Here is a 14,423-nt window from a genome sequence, read left to right as displayed (position 1 = left end):
CGATTACGGCCCAGTGCAAAAACACGCAGTTTTCGGAACTGGGAGAACTGGTTGGCGCCCAGCGAAGGGGCGGGACGGCGTGCGGGGGCTAGTGGGCCGCCCCCCCACTCAGCGGGGAGGAGGGGAGCAGCGCGCGCCGGTACCCGAGCGCCCGGCGCCCGCAGTGATCCGGTACGGGACACGCGGGGGGGCGGGGGGGCACGTGTGTGGGGGGGGGGCGGCCCGCTCTCCCGGGGCCGGGCGGGGGGCGTGGGGGCACGGGGGTGCAAGATCTCCCGGAGCCGGGCGGGGGACACGAGTGTGCGTGGGCATGTGTGATCTGGGACACGCGTGTACACGGGGCCGCAAGCTCTTCTGGGGCTGTGCAGGGGACATGTACGTACATGTTCTCCCTGGACCATGTATGGGACACGCGTGTGCACGGGGGTGCGAGCTCTCCCAGAGCTGTGTGTGGGACACAAGTGTGCATGGGCATGTGTGGGACACGCATGTGCATGGGGCTCCAAGCTCTTCTGGGGCTGTACAGGGGACATGTCGGTAAATATTCTTCCAGGGCCGTGTGTGGGACACACGTGTGCATGGGGGCTGCAAGGTCTGCCAGGGCCGTGTGTGGGACGTGTGTGCACAGGGGTGCAAGCTTTTCTGGGGCCATGTGTGGGGGACAAGTGTGCACGGGGCTGTAAGCTCTTCTGGGGCTGTACAGGGGACATGTAGGTACATGTTCTCCCTGGACCATGTATGGGACATGTGTGTGCACAGGGGTGCAAGGTCTCCCAGGGCCGTGTGTGTGACATGTATGTGCATGGGGCTGCAGGCTCTTCCGGGACTGTACAAGGGACACGTAGGTACATGTTCTCCCAGGGCTGTGTGTGGGACATGCGTGTGCATGGGCATGCAAGATCTCCTGGGACCATGTGTGGGACACACATGTACATGGGCATGCAAGAACTCCCTGGGACCGTCTGTGGGTCATGTGGGTGCATGAGGGTGCAAGTTCTGGGACCATGGGTGGGACACATAGGTGCATGTTCTCCTGGGACCATGGGTGGGACATTGGCTGCATGCTCCCCTCAGATCATACGGGGTCCCCGGAGCCCCTGGGTGAACGGGAGCAGGCCTGGGCTGGCCACGGCCACGGAGAAGGTGGGTGCAGGCTCTGGGGGTGAGGGGGGGCTGGTGCTCCCTCCCTTTCGCAGGGCTTCACACCCCACTCTGTCCTCTGCAGCCCCACTGCTTGCAGAAGAGGGGACATCTCCGGAGCAGGGGCCATCTCAGCTGTGACACTGCTGCCATCATCCCCCTGAGAGAGGCCTCACCAACTTTCCTCTTCCTCCACCATCTTCCTCTTCCTCCCCAGACACAGAGCAGCCTTGTAACCGTTTCGCTGCAGCTCCTACCGGTGCTGGCACACACAGACATCCCTCAGTGCTACTGCAAGCCCCCAGTCCTCCCGCAAACCCCTGTGCCATAGCGGTGGGAGGCGAAGGTGAGGGGCCGTCGGGGTAACACCCGGTTTCCTTCCTGTTTCTCGTGGTGATGGCCTGTTTCTGGAGGAAGGACAAGCGGAAGGGGAAATTTTCCCCTCCGCCAGCCTCGCAAGCAGCAGATTTGGGGATGCTCATCCAGGAGAACAGTCACAAGCCCTGGGTGGAAGATGCTCTCCCCCAGCAGCCGGCAGTGGGGGACACGGAGAAGGAGTTTGCTAACTTCTCCTGGTTCCAGCGCCTTGGTAAAGGCTGGCGGCTGAGCAGGGACCAGCGGTTGCTGTGGCACATGGCACAGTTGAAGAATGGGAGCAAGCAGTGCCGGACTTTCCAAGGAGCCAAGGAGAGCCAGAGAGCCACCAGGCTGCAGACACAGGCTGCTGAGAGATGCACCGAACTGGAGCAGAAAGCGCTGGGGCTGCTGGAGAAGCCAGGGACCTGCCAAAAAGCCACCCGAGGTGGGGAAGCCCAGCAGGAAGAGCACATGGCCTCGGTGACGGCAGTCAACATCTGCAGCAGCATCCCACACCTCAGGGAAGATGGCTGGGATGAGCCAATTGTTGGACGCAAAGTGCAAGATGGGGTTGTGGTGAGGGGGGGTGATGGCCACAGGGACCAGGTGGGTCGAACTCAGCCCCTGGTCCAGGCAGGCACCAGCGGGGATGAGGAGGGAAGGACCACTGGTTTGCCCCAGAGCCTGGGCTTGTGGGTGGAGGACAAGGATGCTGCCACTGTCCCTCGAGGGGACAGGGACAGGCAGGACTTGAACCCTTCATCAGCAGAGGGAAGGTCTGGGGAGGAGCAGAGGAGGCAAGTGTGGGAGAAGCTGCATTGCCTGGGAGAAGACATGGTAGAGTGGGAAGGGCGGTCCACGAGGGACCTGGCAGTCAGGCTGATGGAGAAGATCCTGAAGACAAAAACCGAGGCATACCCTACAGAGATGGGGAACAAAACCCACCAACAGGAGCAGGGGCAGGGGGTGGCTAGAGCCAGGGTGGGTGGCTACAAGGAGGTGAATGCTTTGGTGGACACCCATGTGGACATCACCACAGTGCAGCAGTACCCCCAGCTGCTGTACCTTGCTGTGTGCCACGACACCCCCGTCTCCATCAGTGGGACCACATATGGGGATGATCAGCACCTCCCTGCCATGCCGGAGCCATCTGAGAATGAGCAGATCTGGGAACACTCTGACGATGACCTCCTGGAGCAGGGAGGTTCCCCAGCTCTTCCTAGGCCTGCGGTGCTAGCCTGCCATGTCAAGGTGGTAGAGGTTGAGGACAAAGAGCAGTGGAGGGAGGAATTCCCATATGTGTGGGCGCAATACGAGATGGACTGTGGGCTGGTGTCCGGGGAAGAGAACCTGAGTGGGGCACCGGTGCCCTTCCAGTGGCAACCCCCATTGCCAGACGATATGGACGAGGCAGTGGCGAACATGCTGCAGTACTTGCTGGCTGATGGCGTGGTGGTGAAAGGCACCTCTTCCTCCAACAGCCCTTTACATCCCATCCCGAAAGGCGACGGGAAGACATGGCGTCTGACGCTCAACTGCAAAGCTATCAACAAGGCCACCCCCATGGTGGAGGCTCCAGTGGTCCTGAACAGGACCACCCTTGTTGCCACCATCAGCCCCAAAAGCAAGTATTTCTCAGTGGTGGATCTATCGAACTCCTCCTTCGCCATACCCTTAGCAGCAGACTCCAGAGCCAGGTTTGCCTTCACCTTCAGAGGCCAGCAGTATCTCTTCACCCGGCTGCCCCAGGGCTTCCACAGCACCACCTCCATCGTGCACCGGCGGGTGGCTCAGATGCTGCTCCAGCTGCCCCGAGGAGATCAGCCTTGGGTTTTTTCCTACGTCGATGACATCCTCATCACTGGGAGAAGCCAAAAGGAAACCAGAGCCCGAACAAAGACAGTCCTAAAGCTGATCCAAAAAACAGGATTTAAAGCCAAGTTTGAGAAGGTGCAGCTCGTGCAGCCCAAGGTGGACTACCTGGGGATGACAATTGGGGCTGAGGGGAGGGAGATCCAGGCCAGCAAGCTGGAGGCCATCAGCAAAGCACCCTGCCCACGGGATGTCCACAGCCTCCGCTCGCTGCTCGGGCAGTTCATCTCGTTGCAGGATCACATTGCTGGCTTTTGGGAGCTGGCCCGGCCGCTCCACCGCCTCACCACTGAGCAGGTCGCATGGGAATGGGGACCAAAGCAGGAGCAGGAGCTGAGCCGCCTGAAACACGCCATCCTGACTGCGCCCACCCTGCGGTTCCCTGACAAGTCCCAGCCCTTCATTATCAGGTTAACGACCAGCAAAGAGGCGATAGGAGCTTCCTTGCTGCAGGAGGACAAGCAGGGCCGGTTGGTGCCGGTGGGACACAGCTCCCGCATCCTGAAGAGCCATGAGGCCTCCTACCTGCCGCAGGAGAAGGGGTGCCTGGCAGCCATCTGGGCCGTGCAGGCATTTGAGACCCTCACAGGGCTGGCCCCCATCGTCATCCAGATGCCCCACTCCCCTTGGAAGTATCTTGTATGGGGTGAAGCATTGGGGTCCTGCGGGACGAACCCGTACCCAGCACAGTGGACTCTGCTGCTGGTGAACACGGGGGCAATGGCAAAGAGCCCCCAGCCTGAGTGCAGGTACCCTCCCAGCACCCCAGTCCCCACCGCTCCCCCTCTGCGGCTGCTGCCCTCCCACGTCCCCAAGGCCAACGTGTGGTTCATGGCCAGCGACAACACCGACTCCATCAGCTTTGCTGCGGCCAACCTGGAAGAGCGGTGGCTGCTCGGGGTGGCCCAGAGTAGCTTGGTGCTGGATGCAGAGCTGGAGGCTCTCGAGCAGCTCCTGTATAGTCACCAACGCTCCTCACCCCTCTATTTGTACACCAGCTGCTGGTCCTTGGTGGAAGAGTTGCAAAGCCAGATTGGTGAGTGGGAATCAGGATCGTGGGCAAGCTCCGGTGAGGGTTTATGGCCCAGCATCCTCCAGTGGGTCCACACCAACCCAGGGATGCTGCACATCAGGTGCATGGGAGGGGACAGGAGCAAGGACCTGGAGGAGAAGGATTGGAGCCAGAAGGTGGGCAGGAGGGCCAGGGCGATGTCTGGCAGGGCCGTGGGCAGCTGCCACATCTGGGAGCCTTCAAAGCACGAGAAGCAAGAAATAATCGCCCGGTGTCACTACTGGTTGCATGAGGGGGCAGAGGGGACCCTGGCAAGGGTGCGGCAGGTGGCACTCTGGGAAGGTGACAGTGAGCAGGTGGCCCGTTGGGTGCGGAGCTGCCTTCTGTGTGCTGCGGGCAGGAACGAAGTGGGCAGGGTGCTGCCCCAGCGGGCAGAGGGGCCATGGTCGCAGCTCCAGCTGAGCTACATCAGTGGCCTCCCTGAGACCAAGGAGGGGTACCACTCCCTCTTGGTGGTGGAGGATGAGTTTTCAGGATGGGTGGAGGCTTTTCCAGTGTGGGAGAAGACAGCAGAGGAGACAGTCAAGGTGCTCTTCGAGGAGATTTTTACACGGTACGGGACACCTCGTGCCATCCGTTTGCTGCACGTGCCATGCTTCCTCCGGGATGCTGTGCAGCTGGTGATGGAGGCATGCAGCGTGGAGCTGCTGTGCGACCTCCTGCAGCCCAGCCAGGTGGGACCGGCCTCGGCAGCTCTGCAGCAGCTGGCCTTGGGGGCTGGCAGGGAGTGGGTGAAGATGCTCCCCCTGATCCTGGCGGGGTTCAGATCTGTACGGGCACGGGGAGAAGTGCTAAGCCCTTACCAAATTATTTTTGGCTTCCCGTTGGAGATGAAGTGTGGATGTGAGGAGGAGGTCTGCCCCCAGGACAACGTCCTCCCCTGGCTCAGACAGCTGCAGGAGGATGGGACCAGTTACAAGCACTGGACTGAAGGCATGCTACCAAGGGACTGTGAGGAGGGGGATGCTCCATGGCTGTAGTCCCCCATCTCATCTATGAGATTGCTGTCTCCGTGTGTCGTGTCTCATGGTGTGGGGAGAAAATGGGTGCACTGGGTTTGCTGAAGGGCTTTTAGGCAGGGCTAGGGGGCTTTTAGGTGGGGGGGGGGGGGTAAGCAGGGCTGGGAGGCTTTTAGGCAAGACTGGGGGGCTTTTAAGCAGGACTGAGTAATGCACAACATCTTCTTGCTATGGTGTTGAAGTGCAGGGAGGGAAGACTTTACTTGTTTTGACTGGGATGGAGTTGGTTTTCTTCATACCATCCAGCACGGTGCTGGGCTCTCCAGCAGTGCTGGAAGCACTGGCATGGTGTTGCCATCCCCAGTCCTGTGCAAGGCTTGGGAGAGCTGGGCCAGCTTTTGCTCAGGACTGTGGAAGACACTGAGAAAAGGATGCCTTGGCATCCCTTGCTTTGCTTGCTTTATTTTCTTTCCCTTTTTCCACTTTTCCTTCATTTATTAAACAATTTTTATCTCAACCCACAAGTTTTCTTGCTTTTCTTCCTTTCTGCATGGGGTTTGGCTGGGATAGAGTTAAATTCTGCATAGCAGCTTGTGGTTTGTGTTTGGGCTGAGAACAGCGTTGATAACAGAGGAATGCTTTAGTTGTCACAGTGCCTGCACAGTATCAAGGCCTTCTCTGCCTCTCACACTCCACTGCCCACAGGGGTTCACCCACAACACCGGGGAATCGCAGCTCAAGGCTCAGCAGCCTTTGGGAATGGTGGAGGAGGAGAGGGGAGCCGCCAGTGTCCAACACCCGAGTCTCAGCCCCACTTACTGACCTCCGGGTGACCTCCTGATGCTGCTCCTCATGGTCTTCAAAGTGTTGTCTGTATCATTCTCCATCTCCTGCTGGCTCTCAGGAGCCCCTCTGCTACTTAATATCATAGAAATTGTAGAATCATTAGGTTGGAAAAAACCTTTAAGGTCATCCAGTCCAATCATTAAACCAAGTGGTGAAGGCAGCAGAGGGTGACCATAAGCCCGGTGGCTGCACAGACCCTGGGAACCCCAAGCTCTGGTCCATCAGCTGGTTGAAGGCAGAGGATGCTCGTGTGTGTTTAATGAGAGCCGACTTGTGGGCTCACCTGGGGACACTCACATGACAAGCTGCACTTGATGGCAGGATCCAGGGCATGGCAGGTAGCCCAGGGACTGGCAGTCCGGTGACTCGTGGCAGGGACCCATCTGCCACCCCAGCAGCAGTATATTTAGTGCTTCTGCGGCAAGCCAGCAGCCCAAGTGCTGAATCGGCAGGGACGTAGGAGAGTAACCCCATCACTGATGCCGCACCAGCATTTAGCCAGCTGGTAAATCCCGTAGCAAGGCAGCAGTTCCAAGAGCTGCAGCCGAAGGAAGCCAGGTTTGGCTGAGGGGGACATCTCTGGGTTGGCTCCACCAGCTGTGAGTCATCAGGGACGGCCTGAAGGGGCTGAGGAAGAGCAGCACACTGCAGCTGCCGAGGATGAAGATGGTGGGAAGAAGACCTCAGCTGCCAGTGAGCACCCTCCCGCAGCCACCTTGTGAACCCCAAGAAGATGTCATGGGCTGGGGCATCAAAGGACACAACCACTGCAAGAGCATCACTTCTGGGGCTCTGGCGATCAAAAAATGATGGTGATAGGTGTTGGTACGTTCTCCAGTATGATGTGTTGGGGAAGGCTTGAGGAAGCAGCCGAGAGACCCAAAAAATATCCCAGAAATGGCCAGGGGGGTGAGAGGGAGGCTGCAGGACCCAAAAATACGAGATGGCAATGTCCAGGAGCTGCATCCGAGTGACGAGGGGGTAGACACGTGCTGGTATGGGGAATATTATGGAAAATCAACTAATAAAACCCAGATGAGAGGGGCAGGCCTGGGCTGGGGCAAGCAGGGAGCTGCTGCAGGAGTAGTGGAGGTTTGGCCAGCTGGAGACCCTCCCTCAGTGTCCCAGAGGTGTCTGAGGGGCACTTGGAGGAGGAGGAGGAGGAGGAGGGAGGCCATGTGGGGAGGAAGGCTGCCTGGGAGCCCAGCCGGGTCTCGGCAGAGGGCAGCAGCAGCCCGACACAAAAGCCTTGGTGGGGAGGGGGTCTCGGCAAGGAACCCCCAAACATCCCCAACCCCCAGGGGACCCCTATCCCACGTCTCTGGACTGGGACCACCACTCTGAACCCAAAGCCGGGAGCCAAACCACAGCACCCTGGGTCCCAGCCAGGACCCCAGACCCTGAACCACAGCACCCCACATCCCTGACCTGGTCCCAGGGGCCAGACCCCAGACCCATCACCCCATATCCCTGCCCCAGATCCACATACCCAAACCCTAGCTCCCCAATCCTGACCCCAGCCCCCCATCTCCCTAAGCCAGACTCCTGAGCCCTGCTGCCCTTGGACCAGGACCCTCTCCCCAGACCAGGACCCTTTCCCCAGACCCCCAGGCCTCCCAGACAAGTGAGGCTGGCACGGCACAGCACAGCGCAGTGTCAGACGGACATTTGTTAGTCATTAGGGCTGGAGGGAAGGAGGGCGGGCGCGGGACCAGCCTTTCTTCTCCAGCACATATCCCAGCGCCTCGCCTTTTGGTGGCCAGCATCCAGCCCAGCCGGGCTCTGCCATCACCAGTCACCCGTCCCCATCCCGCGTGGGCAGAGGTCATGGGCAAACTGGCGGCCATGGGGATGCTCCACCGCTGTGGTGGCTTTTGAAGGCTCCCCAGGAAGTTTTGGGAGCGGGGGGCCGGCGGGGGGGAGCAGTCCCGGCCATGCTGGCCGCTCGCTGACGCTCGCCGGGAAGAGACGTGCCGGGGCGGATGCGGGAACCGGGGCGGTGAGGCCTGGGTTGGTGCAGGATTGCACCCACTGCCCCCCACCTCGGGGGCTATGAGAGGTGAGTGGGGGGAAGCCAGGGAGGGGGGGTTGGAGCTGTGGGGAGAAGAGTGGGGCTGGTGGCATGGGGGACAGGAGGGGATGGCCATGCTGGAGTGGGGGGGCAGCTGGCACCCTCCAAAGCCCAACGTGTTCCTGTTCCACATGGGCAGCATCTCCCCACGGATGGGGGGGGCTGCGCCGGCCTCGCCATGGCCAGAGACCGCACACACAGGTTGGGGGGGGAGCCTCCAAGGCTTACCCTCGCTCACTCAGAGCCCGTCACTTGTTGACTCCATGGGGCCCTAAAGGAAAATTTGCAGCAGCTGAAAAGCAAAGGGCCATGACAGGGGGGACAGAGGGAATCACTGCCACCCCCAGCCCAGGGGGCCCCGCCGCCTGCAGCCCCTCTCCTGTCCCCTGCCTGCTTCTGCCTGGGGGAAGCCAGGCTGTATAAAGTGGGGGGTGCCGGTGCCACGGTGCCTGTAGCCCCCCTTGTGGCACCCCCAGCTGGAAACCCTCCTGCCAGCGAGGGGAGGTCGGGGAGGCCCCGGGCAGGGGCTGGCTGAGCTGGCGGGGGGCTGCAGGGGGCTCTCGGGCACGGCACAGCTCCAGGGGAGCTTTGGGGAGCCAGGGAAGGAGGCACCATCCCCTGCCCCGGGCTCCTTCGGGGCTGGGTACCGGTGCTGAGTGCGTCCCCTGTGCTCGAGCCGTGGGTGGGACCCAGCAGCAACACCCCAACTTGCCCCCCACCGGGCTGGGGGTCCAGGCTGGGTGGTGGCCAGGGTGGCATGTGGGTTTTCTTTGCTCCCATGGTTTTTGCGAGAAGGGGCTGGGAATGTACAAAGCCCATCAGGGCTGGGAGCTGGGAGCCAGCAGCTTCTCCCTCACCCCCACTTTTTAGCCAAATTCAAACAAATTTCCTCAAGTTTTGTGGTCTTGGAGTGCAAAGGGCCCAGCTGAGCGCCACAGAAGCAGGCAGGGGAGCAGGGACAGGACCCTGCAGGCTGGTGCCACCAGGCTTTGGCTTGCAGTGATGGCTCCCGTGTGGCTTCCCAGCTTTTTCCCAGGGACGCTGGGTTGTGGCAAGGCTCAGCCGGTGTCCACAGAGACCGCCGAGGCTCAGCCAGTGTCCCCAGGGACCACCGGCATCCCCAGGGCTGGGAGCAGGAGGGTGCGGGCAGCTCAGGTCCCTCCTGTGTTGGCTTTCAGAAGACGAGCCGGTGGGAGGAGAGGAAGAGGAGATGCCAACCTTCAGCTACCGACCGAGTGGTAAGGACATCCCCTGGGGTGGGCAGGGGGTGCAGCAGGGCCTGATCCTTCCCTTTCTGCGCTCAGGTAGGGCACAGACCAGCTGCAGACGGTGCCAGAAGAACCTTTCCCTCCAGGCTGCCGTCAAAGTCCTCTACGTCTTCTCCATCCTCCTCATCGTGGTCGTGACCGTGCTGGCTGCCTTAGGTGAGTGCTGGGCAGGGTTGTGTGGTCTGGCTCCTGCCTCCCCTCCTTGGGGCAGACCCTCGGGGATACTGGGGCTCCCCCAAAGCACCTGCAGCACCCAGGTGTGGAAAGAAGCATCCAGCTCATGCTGACTTGCCCCTGGGATACCCATAGAACCCTGGGTGTGATGCCGCCTCACCGGAGGATGGCTTTACCCCCATGGGGGACCTCAGAAACCACCCCAGAGCCCAGAGCTTGCCACCCCATCACCTCCACAGGCAAGAAACAGCCTCCCAGGCTCAGCGCAGGGATGGCACGCTCCCTGGGGCTGGGCCCCTGGAGGTGCTTTGTAGACCTTAGCCAAGCCCTGACCCTGAAAGCCCCTAGGGACACCCACCCCACAGAGCCAGCACCCACCAGCTGCCCAGCCTGGCGCCTCAAGCCCTGGCCACCCTCCTTGCCAGGGAACAAGCTGGGAGGAAAGGTGTGGAGGATGAGCTCACCCTGACACCTGCCCACCTCCCCCTGACCCCCCACCTTTCCTCCACAGTGTTCAAGAAAGTCAACTCCATCTCCAACGACATCAGCTCAGCCCAGACCTATTACGAGAAGAAGATTGTGTCCATCCAGGAGGATCTCCAGGGGCTGGGTGAGTGGCTTGTACCTGGACCTGAAGGTCTTCTCCAGGCTTCAACACCACGTGTCCCTCCAGCTGAGTGGATCTCAGCTGCTCGGTGCTGCCAGCCAGGGGCTGAAGCACCTCTACTTTTCAGGTCCAGGGCCAAAACCCACTTATCTCCCAAGATTTTGGGGACAGAGAACTGTACCACTCTGAGGGTGGGGTTGGTGGGGTTGGGCTTTTTGGAGAACTTGCTGCACAGAGGTGGCAGGAGCAGGATGAGAGTGGGGAGGTGGTGCAGGCTGGTGGCGTCAGGGTTGACCCAGTCATGGGTCTGTGGTGCCCATCTCCAGGGTCTGCAAGGACAGACCATGGTGAGGCTCCTTCCTCCTCTCTGGTTCTCAGCAGGAGGGTCTCCAGGCCCAGTGAGGGACAGGGTAGGGTAACAGACCCCTCTGCCCTTTGTTCAGATGAGAAGACCTCGGGAAACTGCTCCGTCTGTCACGAGACGGGACAGCTGGGCCAGGAGATCACCAAGCTGCAGGGTGAGCTGGAGGAGATCCAGAAGATGCTTTTAGTTCAAGAAATCCTGCTCGACCGGACCTCCCAGACCCATGACCACCTCTCATCCACCAGCAACAAAATCACCAGTGAGGTGGACAACTGCTCCTTGTCCGTCCGGCAGGTCAACGAAAGCTTGGGGCAGTTCCTGGCCCAGCTTGGGGGCTGGCAGGTGGTCACCTCCCAGCTAGACAGCTCTCTCAAGGGCTTGGCCCAGGAGCGCTATGATGTCCGAGCAGCCATGCAGCAGATGAACTTCACCCTGGGGCAAACCTCTGACTGGATCCAGGTCATCCAGAGGAAGACGGATGAGGAGACGCTGACGCTGCAGAAGATTGTCACCGAGTGGCAGAACTACACCCGCCTCTTTGGTGGGCTGCGGGCCACCTCCTCCAAGACCAGCGAGCTGGTGAAGACCATCCAAGGCAGCGTTGGTGCAGCAGCTCGACAGGTCGGCCAGAACTCGGAGAGCATGCACGACCTGGTGCTGCAGGTGATGGGGCTGCAGCTGCAGCTGGACAACATCTCCTCTTTCCTGGATGACCATGAGGAGAACATGAATGACTTGCGCTACCACAACAGGTACACGCAGAACCGCACGGCTGAACGCTTCGAGACCCTAGAAGGTCGCATGACGTCCCACGAGATCGAGATCAGCACCATCTTTGCCAACATCAACGCCACCGACAGCCACGTCCACAGCATGCTGCGCTACCTGGATGACGTGCGGCTCTCCTGCACCCTGGGCTTCCACACCCATGCTGAGGAGCTCTACTACCTGAACAAGTCCCTCAGCCTGGTCCAGGGCACCACAGACCTGCTGCGGGAGCGTTACAGCCTGCTCAGTGCCCGGCTGGACTTTGACATCCGCAACCTGTCCATGGTCATGGAGGAGATGAAGGTGGTGGATGTCCGGCATGGGGAGATGCTGAAAAACATCACCATCTTACGAGGTGAGGTGCAGCCTGGTGGGCACAGCCTAAGCCCTGCCTGGGGGTGGGTTGGGGCCAGGCTGCTTCGGGGGCTGTTTCTTCTGTGGCTGAGCATGGTGGGATCTGGGCTCTTTGGGAGTGCCCTGCACCCCAGGCAGGTGGTGGAGGACCCAAACCACCATCGCTAAGGCCAAGGCAGTGCTGGGATGTGCACGAAGGCACCCAGACACCTGCCCGTGGTGCAGAAGGATCCTGAGCATGGAGCTGTGTGGACTTGGCTTGCAGAGCTGTCCCTGCGTGGGGAGACAGGGACAGCGGGGAGGTGACCCATGTCCTTCCAGCACGGCTGGCCTGCAGAGGGACTCCTCTTGCTGGAGAGGATATGGCTGCCCCATGGTGAGGGTGCCCAGAGTTCTCCCTGGTGGCTCAGGTGGCCTTGGGACATATCCATCCACCCAGGGGAGCAGTGGGGCTATCCTGGCTCCACCATCAGCTCCATGGAGCCCATGGACGCCCTGGCAGCTTCATGCTCTGGCATGGACCGCCCAGCTTGGAGCCATATCACACCTACATCAGCATCATTACAGGGCTGCCCGAATTAACAAGCCCAGCCGTTTCCTGGACCTGGTTTTAGGGGGAGCCCTGCAGTGGCCCCACACCCATGCACGATGCCGGGTGTCCTTTGGAGCCCACAGCAAGGGCTGCAGGGCTGGGGCATCCCGCTCTCTCCCCACTTCAGAGTCCTACCCCCCCGCCCCATGCTTCCTAATCACCCCCTCCTCTCCCCCTAGGTGTGCCGGGACTGCCGGGCCCCCGTGGCCTCAAGGGTGACGCGGGCGTCAAGGGCCCACCAGGAAGTGAAGGAGAGAAGGGCGACACGGGCATCATGGGCTCGCCGGGACCCCAGGGCTCCCCTGGCCCCCCAGGACCCCCTGGCCCCCCGGGTGATAGGGGTCCCCTGGGCTTGAAAGGCTTCCCTGGCCTCAAGGGTGCCAAGGGCAGCTTTGGGCAATCTGGCTCTCGGGGACAGGGTGGACCCAAGGGTGACCCTGGCCTCCCGGGGCCGGCTGGGGTGCCAGGGCCAGTGGGCCCCCCTGGCCCGCGGGGCAAACCAGGACTCCCTGGGACCCCCGGTGCTGTGGGCCAGGCTGGCCCGATGGGGCCCAAGGGGGACCCCGGTTTGCGAGGCCCCCCGGGGCTGCCGGGCCCCCCTGGCCCCCCAGGACAGTAACCCAGCCTGCTGTCAGCCAGGGCACCAGGACAGCGGCGACAGCCACCCCCCCCGGACCTCCAGGGCATCCCCCACAGGGGTGTGAGGCAGAGCCTCACAGGACAGGGGGGCGAGGGGATCTGGTACCCCCCCAGTGCGAGGGTCCGGGGCTGGTCCTTGGCTCTCAGGGATGCTGCCGGCTCCAGGCTTGGCCATTCCCAGCCCCAGGGTGGGGGCTCCCCGCGGGACGGGGTGCAGCTGGTTTGTGCCCTTTGACCCCCACCCCAGCCACCTTCATCCCCCCATCCCCGCGCTGTCCCCTCAATGTACTCGCGGCACAATAAAGCTGTATGGGGACAGGCGGCGTCTGCACTGGGGGGACAGGGTGGGGGGATGGGGTGCACCAGGGGAACACCCACAGCCAAACTGCTGCTGGTGGCAGCGAGCAAGTGGTGGGAGAAAGTGTGTTGCAGCCGTGGGTGCATGAGGGAGTGAGCAGGAGTGAGTGCATGCGTGTGCATGTGCATGAATGAGCACGTGTGCATGACTGTGCATGCATGCATTTGCACAAGTGAGAATGTGCATGAGTTTGCATGTGCACATGATTGTGTGCATGTGTGAGTGTGCATATGTGTGCGTGAATGTGTGTGCATGTGCACGTGTGCGTGAGTAAGTATGCATGTGCACGGGTAGGCGTATGCCTACACATACAGGCATGCACACAGAGCGTGCCCATAGATGTGTGGACACGTGTGCATGCAGGTGTGTGCAAACATGCATGTGTGCCATGGGAGACACAGTCTCTGACAGGGACCCTGCTCACCAACCTCCCCCCTGGCAGAGCCCCTTCCCCGCTTACCACAGCCACCCTCCTCCCTGCAGGGTCCCCCGTGCGGCCCCCATGCCCTTGGCAGTGAGAAATGGGGCTCTCGGCTCCCCCCCAGACAAGAGCCCCCCAGCATCGCCCTGCCCCAGGCTGACCCTGCCGGGGAGTGGGGGAGCAGCCGGGACCCCACCGCCGCCAGGAAGGTGCGTGTCTGCTCTGCTCCGTGCCTCAGTTTCCCAACCCGGGCTGTCAGGCAGGACAGGCTGCCGGGGTCGAAGGGAGCAGTGTCATCTCCTCTGCCAGCCAAACCTGGGGTCCCCGAGGCCTGGCTGCAGGGGGACACCACCGGAGCAGGGGTGGGGGGCCCCAAGTACCGCACCGGGGCCATGGTGCCAAGAGCATCACGGCACTGGGGATAACAGCCAGGCCAGCCCTGCCGTCCCCATCCCCTCCATCCGCCGGGAGCCCCAGCTCGGGGAGCCCCGTGCCCTGCCCTGCCCGGGGCACAGGATCCAGCCGGCCGGGTGGTTTATTGCTGTTGGCAAAGGAGTTTCC

At 61.6% G+C, this 14,423-nt stretch overlaps 2 protein-coding genes across 4 annotated transcripts; both read left to right on the top strand.

The window, feature by feature from the left end:
- The first annotated feature begins 143 nt into the window (after positions 1-143).
- On the top strand, positions 144-5,917 carry LOC130150936 (uncharacterized). Its single transcript, XM_056342251.1, has 2 exons — positions 144-171; positions 1,226-5,917. The coding sequence occupies exon 2, from the start codon at positions 1,537-1,539 to the stop codon at positions 5,419-5,421; it is 3,885 nt and encodes a 1,294-aa protein (XP_056198226.1). The 5' UTR covers positions 144-171; positions 1,226-1,536; the 3' UTR covers positions 5,422-5,917.
- A 1,517-nt stretch (positions 5,918-7,434) lies between these two features.
- Positions 7,435-13,393, top strand: SCARA3 (scavenger receptor class A member 3). Of its 3 annotated transcripts, none has more exons than XM_056342254.1 (6): positions 7,435-8,305; positions 9,496-9,552; positions 9,622-9,741; positions 10,271-10,369; positions 10,810-11,853; positions 12,624-13,393. In XM_056342254.1, the coding sequence occupies exons 1-6, from the start codon at positions 8,299-8,301 to the stop codon at positions 13,061-13,063; spliced, it is 1,767 nt and encodes a 588-aa protein (XP_056198229.1). In that variant the 5' UTR covers positions 7,435-8,298; the 3' UTR covers positions 13,064-13,393. The 3 variants fall into 3 exon arrangements, with proteins under 3 accessions (XP_056198229.1, XP_056198228.1, XP_056198227.1); XM_056342253.1 differs by having other exon boundaries at positions 7,437-8,305; positions 9,496-9,555; XM_056342252.1 differs by having other exon boundaries at positions 7,437-8,305; positions 9,496-9,741.
- The last annotated feature ends 1,030 nt before the right edge of the window (positions 13,394-14,423 follow it).

Source organism: Falco biarmicus, chromosome 6, assembly GCF_023638135.1.
Source record: "Falco biarmicus isolate bFalBia1 chromosome 6, bFalBia1.pri, whole genome shotgun sequence".
In the NCBI taxonomy this organism is placed as follows: Eukaryota; Metazoa; Chordata; class Aves; order Falconiformes; family Falconidae; genus Falco; species Falco biarmicus.
This window is presented reverse-complemented; position numbering and strand designations above follow the sequence as displayed.